The sequence below is a fragment of the Plasmodium cynomolgi genome, chromosome 7 (assembly GCF_000321355.1).
Source record: "Plasmodium cynomolgi strain B DNA, chromosome 7, whole genome shotgun sequence".
NCBI classification, from domain to species: Eukaryota; Apicomplexa; class Aconoidasida; order Haemosporida; family Plasmodiidae; genus Plasmodium; species Plasmodium cynomolgi.
The window spans coordinates 1,472,451-1,487,366 of NC_020400.1; the positions used below are offsets into that span (position 1 = coordinate 1,472,451).

The 14,916-nt window shown below is 30.8% G+C and overlaps 3 protein-coding genes across 3 annotated transcripts in view; 2 read left to right on the forward strand and 1 right to left on the reverse strand.

Annotated features, from left to right (window-relative positions):
• The window catches only part of PCYB_074370 (hypothetical protein), a gene marked incomplete at its 5' end in the record, with an annotated part of 4,282 nt that extends 3,459 nt beyond the window's left edge, over nucleotides 1-823 (reverse strand). Inside the window, 3 exons of the mRNA XM_004221835.1 lie at nucleotides 56-91; nucleotides 163-582; nucleotides 734-823. Of these exons, the coding sequence (XP_004221883.1) occupies nucleotides 56-91; nucleotides 163-582; nucleotides 734-823 (546 nt within the window). The remainder of the gene's footprint in view (nucleotides 1-55; nucleotides 92-162; nucleotides 583-733) is intronic.
• Nucleotides 824-6,937: 6,114 nt separating this feature from the next.
• Nucleotides 6,938-9,181, forward strand: PCYB_074380 (VIR-like CYIR protein; the record flags this gene model as incomplete). The annotated part of the gene is made up of 5 exons (XM_004221836.1): nucleotides 6,938-7,009; nucleotides 7,131-7,790; nucleotides 8,034-8,207; nucleotides 8,423-8,851; nucleotides 9,014-9,181. The coding sequence occupies 3 exons, from the start codon at nucleotides 6,938-6,940 to the stop codon at nucleotides 8,205-8,207; spliced, it is 906 nt and encodes a 301-aa protein (XP_004221884.1). The 3' UTR covers nucleotides 8,423-8,851; nucleotides 9,014-9,181.
• A 2,488-nt stretch (nucleotides 9,182-11,669) lies between these two features.
• On the forward strand, nucleotides 11,670-12,792 carry PCYB_074390 (VIR-like CYIR protein; the record flags this gene model as incomplete). The annotated part of the gene is made up of 2 exons (XM_004221837.1): nucleotides 11,670-11,762; nucleotides 11,839-12,792. 2 exons carry the CDS (start codon nucleotides 11,670-11,672, stop codon nucleotides 12,790-12,792), a joined length of 1,047 nt encoding a protein of 348 aa, XP_004221885.1.
• Nucleotides 12,793-14,916: the final 2,124 nt, after the last annotated feature.

A 14,916-nucleotide genomic window follows, 5' to 3' on the forward strand; every position in this document is an offset into this window, starting at 1 on the left:
CGTTCGTGAAAGTTGTTCCCAATTGGGGGAGGGAATCTTTCGTGCGGATTCCTCCCTATCTTGGGGGGGAATCTTTCGTGCGGGTTCTTCTCTATCTTGGGAGGGAAACGTTCGTGAGAGTTGTTCCCAATTTGTAGAGGGAACATTTCGTGTGGGTTCTACCCTATTAGGGTGAGTGAGCATTCGTGTGGGATCTTTCATATCTATGGAGGGAAATTTGCTTATGACTTCTGCCAAGTTCGAGCTGGGATCATTCTTAAAGTTCGAAACATTTGGAACACCTGCCGCTTTTAATTTTTCGTGGTTAATGGCTAAGTCGGATAAATCCTTCGTGAATTTGTTGCCATTAAATAGGAACTCGAATTGCTTTTTATATTTTTCCTCTTGTATTAAGGCGTTCAATCGTTTTCTGAACACATCATCGTTTCTCTCATCAAGTATGTCAATTAGTTTTTCTTTTAAGCTGGGGTAGATCGGGGGGGACTGTACCTGGGTTTCTCCGATTAGTATTCTACTCACTTGCATGGTTGGTGCATTCCTTGGGTGGCATTTCGTGTCGGGAGATTTTCCAAAGGTAGATGACTGGAGGGGGTGGAGGTGAGGGAATCATGTAACTCTATGTGGAATGTGCACAGTGAGGGGGTATCCACAAATATGGTTGCTCGTCAACATGCAAAAGTAACATGTAACAACACAGCAGCCATTTTTTGAGTGTCTTTGCTGATTGACCCACCTCAAGGGGATATTTCCCGGTGCAAACTAGGAGGAAGAAGGTAAAAACCTTCGTGGAAAGGATACGCGGTTTATTCGTTTTTTCTTTCATGTTGGGAAGGTTCGAAGTGGTTAAACCATTAGGGTAGTGGGGAAAAACATTTTTTTGGGGGGGAAAAGGGGAGCTGTATGGATTGCCCCCCTTTTTTCTACACTGATTGGTAGTAAGTTGGTGAGTTTTTTCCGCAGCGCTTTGGAAAAAAGTCAGGCTGTTTTAGCATTTTCTTGCTAAACGTAGTTTCCGCGCGGGGGTATCGAAAATGCTGCGCAGGGCTAAATAAGGATATATATATATGTGAACACGTACGAACAAGCAGGAATACGTACGAATAAATATCTACGCTAAAAATGTACATACATGCAAGCACATGCAAGTACAATTTTCGCTAATGTTGCGCGAACTGACAAATGCTGAAGAGTGTAGTCGAGCGATAAACGCGATTCAACATGGTTACATGCAAATTTGGTAAAGGGGAGATATATTTATGTAACATAAATGTTTTCTTCCCCATGTTTTGTTAACAAATTCGTCGCTCATCAGGGAAAAAAAAAAAAAAAAAAATCTAAACTAATGTATTATTTTATTTGCGATTTTATTGTTCACTGGGTGAGTAATCCATCATATTATTTCGAAATACCATTTATGACGCGCCGGAATGTCGAAACGTTCGAAAGAATTATTTACATTATAAAATGCATAACGCGCTTTAAGGAAAAAGGAAAATTATCTAACCTAGTAATTAGAAAAAAAAAAAAAGTCACGTAAAAATATAATGGTAATTTTGCGGAGGTCGCTTTGGATTATAGATATTTATAAATATGTTTTAAAATGTATGAGAAATTATTATTTGCATATTGCAGTCCTGTGCAGTATCGCATCGCGCAAAAATTACCTGATTTTGCCAAACTAACACTGTCATGGGTTAAACCCTTAAAATACGCAAAGCATGATATTTTTCCCCCGCTTTTCCTCATTGCAGTATTATTATATGCAGATTATATTTTATTGAGATAAAATGGACGCTCACTCGGTGGAGCAGTTTATTTCCCGCTATCAGTGCGACATATGTGTATAGCATATAAAAAAAATTATAGAAAAAAAATATAATAGAAAATGTTTAAAGCACAAATGAGATCCGAAGTGAAGCCCCGCAGTATTTTTTCTGAAATATTTCGTTCCCCAAATGGAGTATAGGTAAAAATAAATGAATTTTTTTAAAAAGTAAAATTGGGAAACGGCAAGGCGGCAAAACGGTAAGGCGGCAAAACGGTAAGGCGGCAAAACGGTAAGGCGACAAAACGGTAAGGCGACAAAACGGTAAGGCGACAAAACGGTAAGGCGACAAAACGGTAAGACGGCCAAACGCATGAATGATGAGGTTTAGAAATGTACTCACACAAAACGTGGTGAAGCTCCCTTTCTCCGAAAATAAATGTCTCCTTACAGTCGTTTTAACGCGGAAGGGCAATTTCCTCTTTGCGCTCCGCCGTAAGGAAAAATATAAAAAAAAAAATATATAAGTTGGATAAATTGTGCCCCTAAAAAAAAGGAGCTAATGAAAGCATATAGAGGCTGCTGTGTACCTTAGCGGAAAATAAAAAAATTACAAACTTGAATCGAAATAAAAATTAAACTCTACTAAATTATAATGTACCAATAAAAAATAAAATGTCATTTTTTCGGTCAAACGTTATCATTTATTACGATCTTACAAATTAGTCACTTTGACGCAGCGATGATTTACGAATCATGCGTCGTACAGCGGAAATTGACCAAAAATTGCGCAGTTATTTTTGGAGGCATATAAAAGAGGAGTATACTACCATGATTTGGGGGGGTTTATACTTAGGTAAAAATTTATTTATATTTTACATGAGGTAGAGTTCGTGCCAAGGTGGGCAATGTTCTGCAGCTGCATTTTTCCAAAGTTTAAAACTATTTCCATTATCCACTTGATATGCTGTTTCTGACATTTTAATTATCAGTAATAATCACTTTTTACTGCATTTTTTTCCCTTAACAAAATGGTGAAGCAGGCTTAGGTACGTTCCGCAAAAATGAGGTCCATAAGAATCACTTACGGATAAGCAGCTTTTTTCGATGGGCTATTGTGCGAATAGAATATACCCTTTTTGAGCTGTCTTTATCCACCCCCTGCGATGGAATCTTCACATCTATGGGAAAAAGAATTGCAACTCTGAAAAAATGACAACTGTGATGCGTGCAAAAGAGCAGCTTCAAAGTTTTTTTTTTTTTTCCATTTTAACGGTAAGGCTATCATTTTTTTTAAGAGTTCACTTAGCAGTGACATGTAATTTATACTATAATGAGTTACAAAATTTATCAATTTTATGCAACAGGGGGATGGTTCTAATGAGAAAGTGTGGTAATAACGTAACTTTGATAGTCGACTCGACAAAGTTTTGAAGCGTAAGTGTGTGAATTATATGAGCACATTTTATTTGTTCCATTCCATTATGAGAGCCAAGCGGTTGCGAAATTGGGGTTCTATGCATAGTGAAAAAATGGAAAGTTATATGTTGCTTTCATTTGTGAAAAACGCCAGGGGAAAAAATTCCCTTTTTCGTGAAAAGGATGTAAAATATAAATCGAAAATGAGAAAACTCAAAGGAAATGACTCCTAACAGTTTAGTAAAATATTAAAACCGCATCGCATAGTGTGACGGTAAATATTTTTTTGCAATATGCTTCATATTATACCTGAGCACATTTGCTGTCCACCCCCGCAGTGGATAACGTCGAAAAAATAAGCTGAGTTTAACGTATGGAGACACATTAGTGGGAGCTGTCAAATGGCAGGATAAAAAACTTCACTAAATTGGACACTTCATTAGGGGAAATGAGAACATTTAACGGCACGAATGAATCTCCCTCCCTTTCTCGAGAGTAGCGTTAATTCGAATTTAAATTCGAAAAATGGCTAGCTATCTAGCTAGCGTAAACCATACACAGATTATACCCCCAAATGGTTTAGGGCCTACTCGGTTAGCTTATTCATTTTGTAGGTAAATGTACCCACACGCAATTAAGGCAAAAATTGAATCTGCAAAATTTGCAGTTAAAGGGGGACTCCACAAATAAGTCCTTATCGTCTCAGTTAAATTGCATCACAACCGGTATTCTTATTAGTACTTTCTGTTGTTCGTACACATCTGTGAAAAGGGAAAATATAATAACACAACGAATGTGCACGTTCATGACGAACCGGAAAGGGGACTTATTACCGTTTTGTATATCAAAAAAAAAAAATTACGTCTCGCTACACAGCAGGACAAAATGGAACTAGAATATGGCACCGCAGAGGGAATTAATTGAGAACGGGATGCATTTGAACCTTCTTTTGATGTATAGCATAAGCCCGTAATAACTTTGTGGAAGGCACTTTAAGGATATATATGTTTCGAAAAAAGGTTCCTCAAAAGAAGGGACGAATATAAATTTCTGACAGTTCATAACTTAGCCATTTTCTTACTGTCATAGTTTTATTACTACAATATTTACGCATGCATAGGACTAGCCATGTGACCTGTTTACATTTACCTTTTAGTGAACCCCTCTGGAAGGTTCTCTTTGCATTCTCCTAAATGTGCCGAAATCGTAGGTAGGTTACTTTGTCAGAATTATGATCCGTCAAAATGGAGTGTCCACCGGGATCATATATGCATACATACCCCACCATGGTGCGTAAATATTTCGCCATTGTTATAAAAAAAAATAATGTCTGCTGAATTGATAATAGAAAATCTTAAAAATGTTGTCAGTGGCTACAGGAAAATTAGCACAAATGCGTCAGAAAAATGTTTTGAAAGTGGGTTTCATTAAGATACGCTGTTATAGTACCACTACGATAGTCGCATTTGTAAAAAAAAAGCTGAAGGGTAAATGATACCCCCAGTCAATTTATAATTAAGAAGTAAAAATGCATATAGGAGTAATGCAAAAAAAAAAAATGTGATCTTCGAAAGTTGACAAAATGACGTAGTGAAGAAGAGCACATAGATAATCGAGCAAAATGGTATACTCTTCTTTTACGAACTGAATAATATATTTTACGTTTAGGTGACCATAGTATGGTTAAGCAGGAAAAAAGAAAAAATATAAACTTTACTTCCAACTAAGGAGACGTACTTCAAAGAGGATTATAACTTTTTTATATGACAAAAAAAATTAACAAAAAGGGAGCGAACATAGAATACAATCCTGAAGTAACGTATAAGCGGCTATAGGCATACATTTATATATGTAAAAAATGTTGCGTGTTTTTGTCCATATCGCTTTTACATCGTCCAAATTTGTATATGCTCATACAAACGGGTACATTAATAGTGCCATTTTCGTTTCGTTTTAATTTAATACGTATAATATAGCCCTTGCCAAGCAAAAGGCATTATTTAAAAATGGGGATTTTTTTATGGAACGAAGAAAATGCCGAATCGGTGCCATTTGCTTGGTCATCTATATAGCGATGCAGATAAAGAAATGTTCGTTTTAAGTACATATATTGGGTTAGTCGTTGTATTTTGTATTTCCTAATGACGCATTGCGCATCTCATAGCTTTCCATTTTGTATTGCTTACATAGGAAGAATTGGAAAAAAGTCCATTCCTTTGCCTTATTAGAGGCATGCACGTAAAAGTGCGAATACCCATGAGTAAATTAATATACTCATAAAAAAAATTCAAAACAGGTAGAAGCATTAAAATCGAGGTGACGAGAGAATGTTCACGCCTATCACTATTTATGAAAACGTCAAAAATGTGTTGTTTATACAGTCAGAAGGAAAAATAAATTCGAAAATTTTGGAAAAAAAATTATATTGCATATTTTTGCATCAATCAAAAATAATGTTATCTGTTTCTTCTTATTTGAAGAAAATTCTACATTGCTGACACATAATTAGGCGCGAAATACGTTATGCGACTTAAGTGTAGCCATGTGAGTGCTATTATCGTATATCATTATGTGTGAACATAATTATTTATAACTCATTTGGAAAGTTCATCGAAACAGGGTGCATGGATTATATAACCTACCCTTTCTCCACATTTCTGAACATGAAAATTTATTATTTAGCGAAAATTTCGAAATATATGTTGATAATTTGAAAAAAAAAAAAAAAAAAATTTAAATAATATGTTAATGTCGTAGAAATGTAAAAAATGCTTGAAATTTTTATATATAAGAATTCATTGCACATAGTAAGTGCACTACATTAACGTGGTATCCTATTTCTATTGCGAAGTAAATAATTTGTTCCCATTTTTCTTCTTTTCAAAAATTAAATAAATATGATTTTTTTTTTAATTTATCTTTATAATATCAAAAGTGTTTTATTTTTTATTCAAAAAAATGCTTAACTGTATTTAGTAATGAAAATATATCTACTTTATTGTTAAAATTTTAGTGAGCAACTAAACCCAATTCAACATTGACGAGAGGGAAAAGGCGAGGAAATAGAGGGAATAGATTTTCGTTAATTCGATAGATCCATTTTAGAATAACATAATTGTAGAACTAAGCAAAATAAGTTCCGATAATATTTGTTGTTTTTATGTTATAGAAGCTATTAGCCTTTTAAATTGCAACATTTTCTATTTTATGAAAAATTTCGTATATTTTTTTAAAATTGATCTCGAACAATAATTATATATGTTATCTCTAAAGGAGAGTACAAATAATAATTCGTAAAAAAGTATACATTATTTTTATTATGAATGTGTATTCAACCGAATAAATATATTTCCCACAAAAGTAACACATTATTGATTAAACATTTGCATAAAAGCTATGTTATATTCTTTAGCAGGTTAACATAACGTGTTTTACTACTTGTAACGTTCATTTTGTTATGTAGAATCGAATAAATGGGGAATTCAAAGGAGAGATTATGTATAGTGTAAGATATAACTGAAAGTTTAACGTTTTTGTTATATTTAAAATGAGAAAACGATATTATTTTGAAAAATTGAATCCTAGTTAATAAATTATTATAAAGAAGTGATATTTACATATAGATCATAATTTACTAGGAAGGACGAGTAACATCTATATAAATTATACCCCAATAATATATTAAAATTAATTAATTTAATTATACCTTCAGGAAAATTAGTAATTCATAAAAAGCGTGAATACAAAAATAGAATGGGATCGGGTGTATCGGGAGAGACTAGTGAACCAGAGGTAATAATAAATCTTGAGTTAATATTTAAATATGTAAATGTGTGTTTTTTATATATCCCTTTTTTTTTTTATCGTGTTGTAATAGTACAATAGAAAATATTTTTAAAATAATTTACCCTTGTTTATCTATTTAAAATTTTTTTATATCTTTTAGTATAACATATTCTATGATTTAAGAACATACAATGATCATGAAAAAAAAGTTGATAACGGAGGATATCCAAATGAAATTGTTTCTCTGTGTGAAAAAATTCAAAATGGAGAGCAAGGATGGAATGAGGAAATTAAAAAGATTTGTGAAAAATTAATGAAATATTTTTTATATTGGTCTAAACATAAAACTGATAATAATAATAATAAAAGTATATGTAATTATATTGAATATTTGAACTATTGGCTTAATGGTGAATTAAGGAGGAATATAATATCTGAATCTGATAGACATAGGACATATGAACATTTCAATAAAGTTATAGCTGAAGAGTCTAATTTGTGTGATTTAAAGGATAAATTTTATAATATTAAGGATGAATATTATGAAAACATGAAAATAATGCATGAATTGTACGAAAATTTTTATAAAATTAAGAGTATAGGAGATAATGGAACGGATGAGAAAAATGAATGTTCAAATTACGTTAACAATTGTGTTAATAAATTTCGTCAGTTTAAAGATAAATGCTATGTACAAGAAAATAAAGATGAAGAAGGATATAAAAAATTATGTAATGCATTAAGAGAATTCAATGGCATATATAAAATTAATAGATACTATCAGAAATCATGTAAGAATGTAAAATTACTAGATTTGCCAGTATTTAAAAAACCTAAAGTTGCAACTGTAGAAAAAAAGTTAGAGAAATTTACAAAATGTAGTACAACAACACATATTTATGCAGTTGACAATAATGAAGAAAAATATGAAAAAGTACATTATCTTTTTTAATTAAAATTGAATTTATAACTATATATTAGGATATAATATAAATGATAGAAAAGGATATCATATATAATAAAATATTTATATAATTATTTCTTTTTTTTCTTTATATTTTAGGATATTTTAGAAGAATTAGATGATTATAAGTTCTACAATGATTTTAATAATAAAGATTATTCGTCTGAATTTAATGAATATTGCTCAGAAATAAAACCGCCAATAGATAATAGATGTAAAATTTACACACTTTGCGCTAAAATAAAAACAAATTTAAAAGGATTGTCTAAATAGAAACATTAAAATGCTAATGATCGCTGCTTATATTTCACTTATTGGGTATACAATCAAATAAGTAAAACATTTAGTAATAATTCTAATTACATTGTTGACATACCTGATATTAATGAATTTTTAAAGTAATATACGCAATTAATAACACATTTGAAGAAAAAGATAAGTGCTACGTGGATTATAGACATAAAGCAAAAGTGGGAGAATTAAAAGAAATGAAGCATATGCATGACTATTTTATGGTTTTTGAAAACCTTAAAACGCATTTACCTTGTAAAAAAGAAAATAGAAAAAAATGTTGTGATTATGCTAAACATATTAACGGACTATATAAAAAGTACATAGGTAATTGTTGCACTTGTTATTTCCATTCTAATGAATGCCATAACAACTGCGATTATTTTAAGTGTGATCAAAGTTATAATCCGTACAAACTTTATAAAGAATTTGAATGTGACCAATTAGAGGATAAAGTGAAAGGTTTCGAAAAAGTAGGAAAACCTACAGCCATTGATTATTATGTTATACGCTTAAGTTCATTGAAACCCCAATGTAATACAATATTTTGTGACCTCTTCTATGTGTTCGTTTTAGCTGCCTTTTCTGTACTTGGGTTATTTTTCGTGTTCTTTATTCTTTACAAGGTAGGAGAAATTTCGCATTAGAATAACTTTTTGTTGAGCATTTTGTTGAATTTTCTTTTGTACAATATTTAGACGTAAAAAATTGTTATAATCATGCATTTTTCTTTTTCTTTTGCTTTTTTTTCTTTTTTTTGCTTTTTTTTCTTTTTTTTGGCATATCAGTTTACTCCTCTAGGACCTCGCTTCGAAAAGAGGGTAATAAACAAAAAAAGAATTCAAAATGTAATTCATGAGGAAGAGATGCGACAAATGGTATCACGTGGATCGAGCGATAGGAAAAAAAATCAGCCCCCTCAAAGAATACATTTGGCTTATCAATCTGAGGGATGAGGAAAGGGATTGTGTAACTCATGGTATCAACTTGATTAGAAGAAGAATTGCACAATTATTTAGAAATGTATTTAGAGGACATTTTAATTTAAAAAATGGGAAATAATGATTAAAATGAATATTGAAGAGAAGAGGGACAAATGTTAACATTGCACAATTGGAATATAACACGTTATTCAAATGTGCATTCAGAACATAAGCAGAAATGAAAAATTGTATGAATCTAAAAGTAGAACAAAAAAATTAATATTTTATAGATCGGTATGTAACTTATAAGCGTTAAAAATGGAAAAATACCGTACTGTTATGTTATATATAAAAAGGAAAGTTTACCCCTTGGTGAAATGTGAAAGGCTAGGGATGGATTAGGCTATATTACGTTAACCATAGTAATTACTAATTCGTAAACATTTAAAGGGATAAATAATTATATTAACACAATAAGAAAAAAAAGGAATCATTAAGCGGTCATAAACATAAGTTATAACAAAATTATACATAAAGGAAATATGAAAAATGGGGATATCATTTAGGGGAACATACACTAAGGGGGTTACTAATTGGATGAACTTACCCAAATAGTGATTTTACGTTGTTCAAATATATTTTGCACGTTACCATTTCATTGGTTATAAATAATAATTATTTTTTTTTGTTATTATTTTCCTTGTTTTGTATTGCGCCCCATTCATTGATTTACTACATTTAAGGTCTATTATTAAAATGTAGTACTAACAAATTGTGCGTAGATACAATAGTAACAATTGATGAAAATATTTCATTTTTTTTTTTTTTTTTCCCTGCTGTGCATTTGTAATGGAAGAGGTGCATTTTTATTCCTGTCATTAATCTTTTATATGGGCATACATACTATCTCTTACATTATATAAAGAAATAGTGATACTAACATGGAGTGAGAACATAAAAAATTAATGATAAATTAATAGCCCACTTTGCATTTAAAAAATTTGCATGGTTTTATAACCCCTATTTTTAGAAAAAATTAGAATGTGCTATTTTGCGAACATAGATTACGTGGTAGTTAGAAAAAAAGAAATCTAAGATGATACGATGATATATGAATTATCAAACGAGTACTTATATTGTAATTCGTTCCATTTTAATTTACATAATTTATGAGGTTCCATCTAAAATGAAAAAAATGAAAAAAAAAATTCTCTTTTTTATGATAGTGCACGGCAAGGATAACCTCTACATGAATATCAATAATAAGTGTTTATTACTTTTATTGCGTGCTGAAAAATATTATCAAAAGGGTAAAATTAATAAACGATGAAATATGCTAATAGGAATGTTATATGACAATATCATATTGGGGTCCCCAAAAACATAGATGTTCCATTTGCGATACGATGATAAAGTAACCACGTTGAGCTGCAAAGTTTATTTTACGCCCTATGTTTAGTGAAAATAAGTAGAAGGGGAAAATGAAATATTAAAAATATATGTAAATAGCGCACTTTAATGATATTATCCCTCTTATCCTTTTAAGCCTGTATTAATAGGGAAAAAAATACATTGTAAAAATATTTCGAATCCAGTGCATCTTCAGTAGTAGAAAAAAAAAATTCTACTAACTTTTAAACCTTTTGACTATAACAAAATTTTAGGTTATCTGAATAGTTACTCCACTTCGGAGCTTTCTTTTTATTTATTCAATTTATTAAAAACGGATTTGTAACGAAATTATCCGTTTCAAATATGTAACTTGAATGCCAAATTATGTCGTATAGAGGAACTCAAAGGCTTATATTGTCATTTAATGAGAAGAGAGATATAGTTACAAGGTTTTTTAATTACCATAGTTAAAGTATTTGAAGAAATAAAAAACTTGTAATTAAAAGTATTCATAATAAATGCGTTATGTTTACGAATTATTAGAGGATAGTTTTTAATTTTCCGACTTTGAGGTATCATTTTAATTGCGTAGTATGCAATTATTTGTGATAAAAATTGTTATAATAATATATTCTTAGGAGGTGCCAGGAAGAATCCTTTTTTTTGGCGTAACCTTGAAAATAAAAAGGAAAATATATCATTACAAAGGAAGGGTAGATACACTAAAGGATACCTTTTTATATACTATTTTTTAAAACAAATAACGGAAAGTTAAACGAATAACTACGCAAAGATGTTGTTTAGAATATCATAAAAATATTTTACTCCATAATGCCTCTTATCAGCACATTTATCCTTTTCTATATTACAAAATATGATTTTTTCGTAGAATGAGTATTTTTTTTTGCTATAAATGTGCCCATTTTATACTATGTTAATTGTAGTACTACAGATGAATGATTAAATGTAATTAGAAAGTATACCATTAATGAATATTCATGTACACTTAATAATTACGATATATGATTATTTAATTTGTCACTACATTATGGGATTAGTTTTCTTTTTGCGAATATTGACGGAATACCATGTTATATAATTTTATTTGATTAGCATGTCTAAAGATACAATGAATTACTTAGAAAAATTATGTGATAAAGTATGTAAACGTTTTTCATTAAAATGTTGTTTTTCAAATTATCATAAGAACGTTATATATTTCGTAAAACGAAACAAATTATTTCGGGAATGGAGATTTTTAAGACTTTTACAATCAATATATTTTTCCTATTTTTCAGAACGATGATTTTAAAGAGTTACCTTCATGCGAGAAATATAAAAAACTGGATGATGCATTACAGAACAACACTGAAAGTGATAATTATTGTAAGTGTATATGCTGTGTAGATTGTTCTGATTATGGCGAACATGTTAAAAATTGCTGTAAAAATGGTGTTACAAATAATTGTACTGTTAATTGCAATGGTGGTTGTACTAAAGAGACATCTAAAGTAATACTAACTGAAAAATATAGAAAACCTTGTAACAATATATGCAAGATATCAATAAAATTATCTACTATTCTGAGTAATGAAAATAATATCCGTGAACGTTGTTCCTATTATAATTATTGGGCATTTGAGCAATTATGGAAAGAATCCAATACAAACTCTGATTCTAGTCCTAATTCTAACGTAAAAAATAGTCTTACAGATTGTGATATGGTTATACTACAGAAAATAATTGGGGGCATAAACTGCAAAAATGATGTAAACCATGAATCTTGTTACTTTTATTTTGATGGCACTTTCAGTGAATGGAAAAAGGAGAAATATATGCATGATTATTTTAAAAACTTTGATCATCTTAAAGAAAAAACTAAGATTAAACCTGAAAATAAGAAATACTGTGAACACGTTTCTGCGATTGCTCCACTGTATATAGATTATTTAAGTGAATGCTGCACGTATTTTTTCTTTGGTTATCATTGGGATCATTGTCCAAATTTTTTTAAATGTGATAAAAATTTAAATCCTTATAAATTACTTAAGGAATTTAATTGCAGTGGTGAATCCCTACCTCAATATCCAGAAAGTTTAGTACAATCATTAATTATTGATCGGAGTGTCATACTTAGAAGTCGAAAGAGAGGATGCAGAGGATTAACATGTGATCCTTTTTACATGACTATATTGCTTGCTTTCATAGTTTTGGGAATATTCTACGTGTTCTTTTTCCTTTACAAAGTATAAAGAAAATACTTTTTAGAGTGTATGCAGTACATATGTTTACATTATATACGTTGCAAATTTTTAAATAATTGTGACACAATAATGTTACGATTTTTTTTTTTGTCCCTCCCTTTGTGTATTAGTTTACTCCTTTAGGATCTATGGTTAATATGAAGGAACGTAAGAAAAAAGAAATGAATTGGCATTTTGAGGAAAAGGAAAATAATCGTCATTTTGAGGAAAAGGATAACCATAACCCGCCATCTAAGAAGTCGTCACAAGGTCAAGAGAGTACATCAAAGAAAAGAATAAAAATAGCTTATCATCCTACGTGAAAGGATTACGCGGAAGAAATGACACTCAAATTGGTGAAAAAATTTTAATCTGTGATAAGAGTTCAGTAACTCTGTACCCCTTAATGGGCAGTTCTTACCATTAATGAAAAAATAGAAGCTTGAGTTATCCATCTAAAGGTACATTTATCCCCCTTGAATGGTTTACATTTACGTACAATAGTTATCATTTTTTTGTATTATTAGAAAGATGTTTTTTATTTAGGTTTCGTTCCTTTTTTAAGTGCACATATTTATTTTATAAGACCATGTTTGCTTTATTATTGAAACCATTTTTTAATGGATACATTCCATTCTATGTGCATCAACTTTTGCCACTCCGTTAAAACATAGACACTAGGAACAAGTGGAATAAGGAGTTTTGATTTACGCCATTTTATAAAAGCGTAACGATATGTTTTAGTTTACGCTTTGGTGAAGCGTTAATGTTAAGAAAAAATGTGGCTTTACCAAATAGCATGCTGATGAGATAAAATTCATTAGTTGTTATTTTTCCTTTTATGCAGTTCTGCAAAAAGGATGCGTTGTTGAAAAGGCTGTGCCGATCAAATGCATAAAGTGAAAGTTAGCAAGTTAAGATTTTTCACATATAATCATGCGAAACGATTTTTAAGTATCACCACGGTTTGGCATATTCTGATGGGAATATCGTGAGAAATCCATTTCTTCCTTTGTATAAAGCATCACGGTAGTGCTCTTTTAAAGAGCATTACATTTGAACAAATGAAAAAAAGAGGAAAAACAAAGTACCCTCTCAATGTGCTATAATAAACTGTTAAAAAGGTACACCCGATTAAGTTATTACATTTACACTATGCGTAAGGAAAACTATTCATTTTGTGAGTTCCTTACGCACGGTTACATTTATGTAAAGTTCAAAAGGCACTTAAATGAATGGATTACACAACGAGGAAAAGGATTTACATGTTTGAAAAAAAGGACAAACAGGGGTTATAAAAACGAAGAGATTAATTAGACTCTTCAGACAATTTAAACTATCGTATGTGATGTGAAGGATTGGCATGAAGCATTTCTCCAATTTGAACCATTTCGCAAAAAACAAATTGATAGCAAAGAATCAATAAAAAAAAAGAAATTCCTAGTTAGGAATAGCCAATAATGCTAACGAATAGGTAAAGGAATAAATTACTTACAAGTGGAAGATTAGTAAGTGAGATCATTCAGAAGTGAATTTTTAAAATAGTATGTGACATTATTATGACACGGAGAATGGCACATTCATGTCTAACGCAGTGATTTAAATGCACTGCTCAGTCCAGTGCCTATCTCGCGGTGCGCCAAAGTTACTGATAACCGTTTATCCACGAGGAATGCGCATAATGGTACACTACTGCCACATTATTAATTTTGAATCAAAACGCTCTGTTAACAGAGAACTAAAAAGGCATAGTTCTTAAGTAGCAATTGTATAGGTATATCTCTCCCATCAGCTATCGCAAAAGGAAGAATAAAGTCAAACTATAAACCGATGAATTGTATGTATGTTATGAAGGCACTCCTACGCTATGTCCTTCGTTCTCATACGTTGAAGTTGATTGAGACAACTCAAAAGTATAACTACACTGATAAGAGTCTTTCCCATATTTGACATTTCCTTACCTTTTCCAAAGTACTTTTATTGTGATACGTTAATATACTAATAGTTAAATTCTGATAAACATGTGGAGACATTATTATGAAACAATGAAAAAATTGTAAAATTCTAAAACGATTCCTTTTTGTTCTTTCTCCCATCTTTAAATGGAAAAGAAAATCATTGTCATTTTTTGTT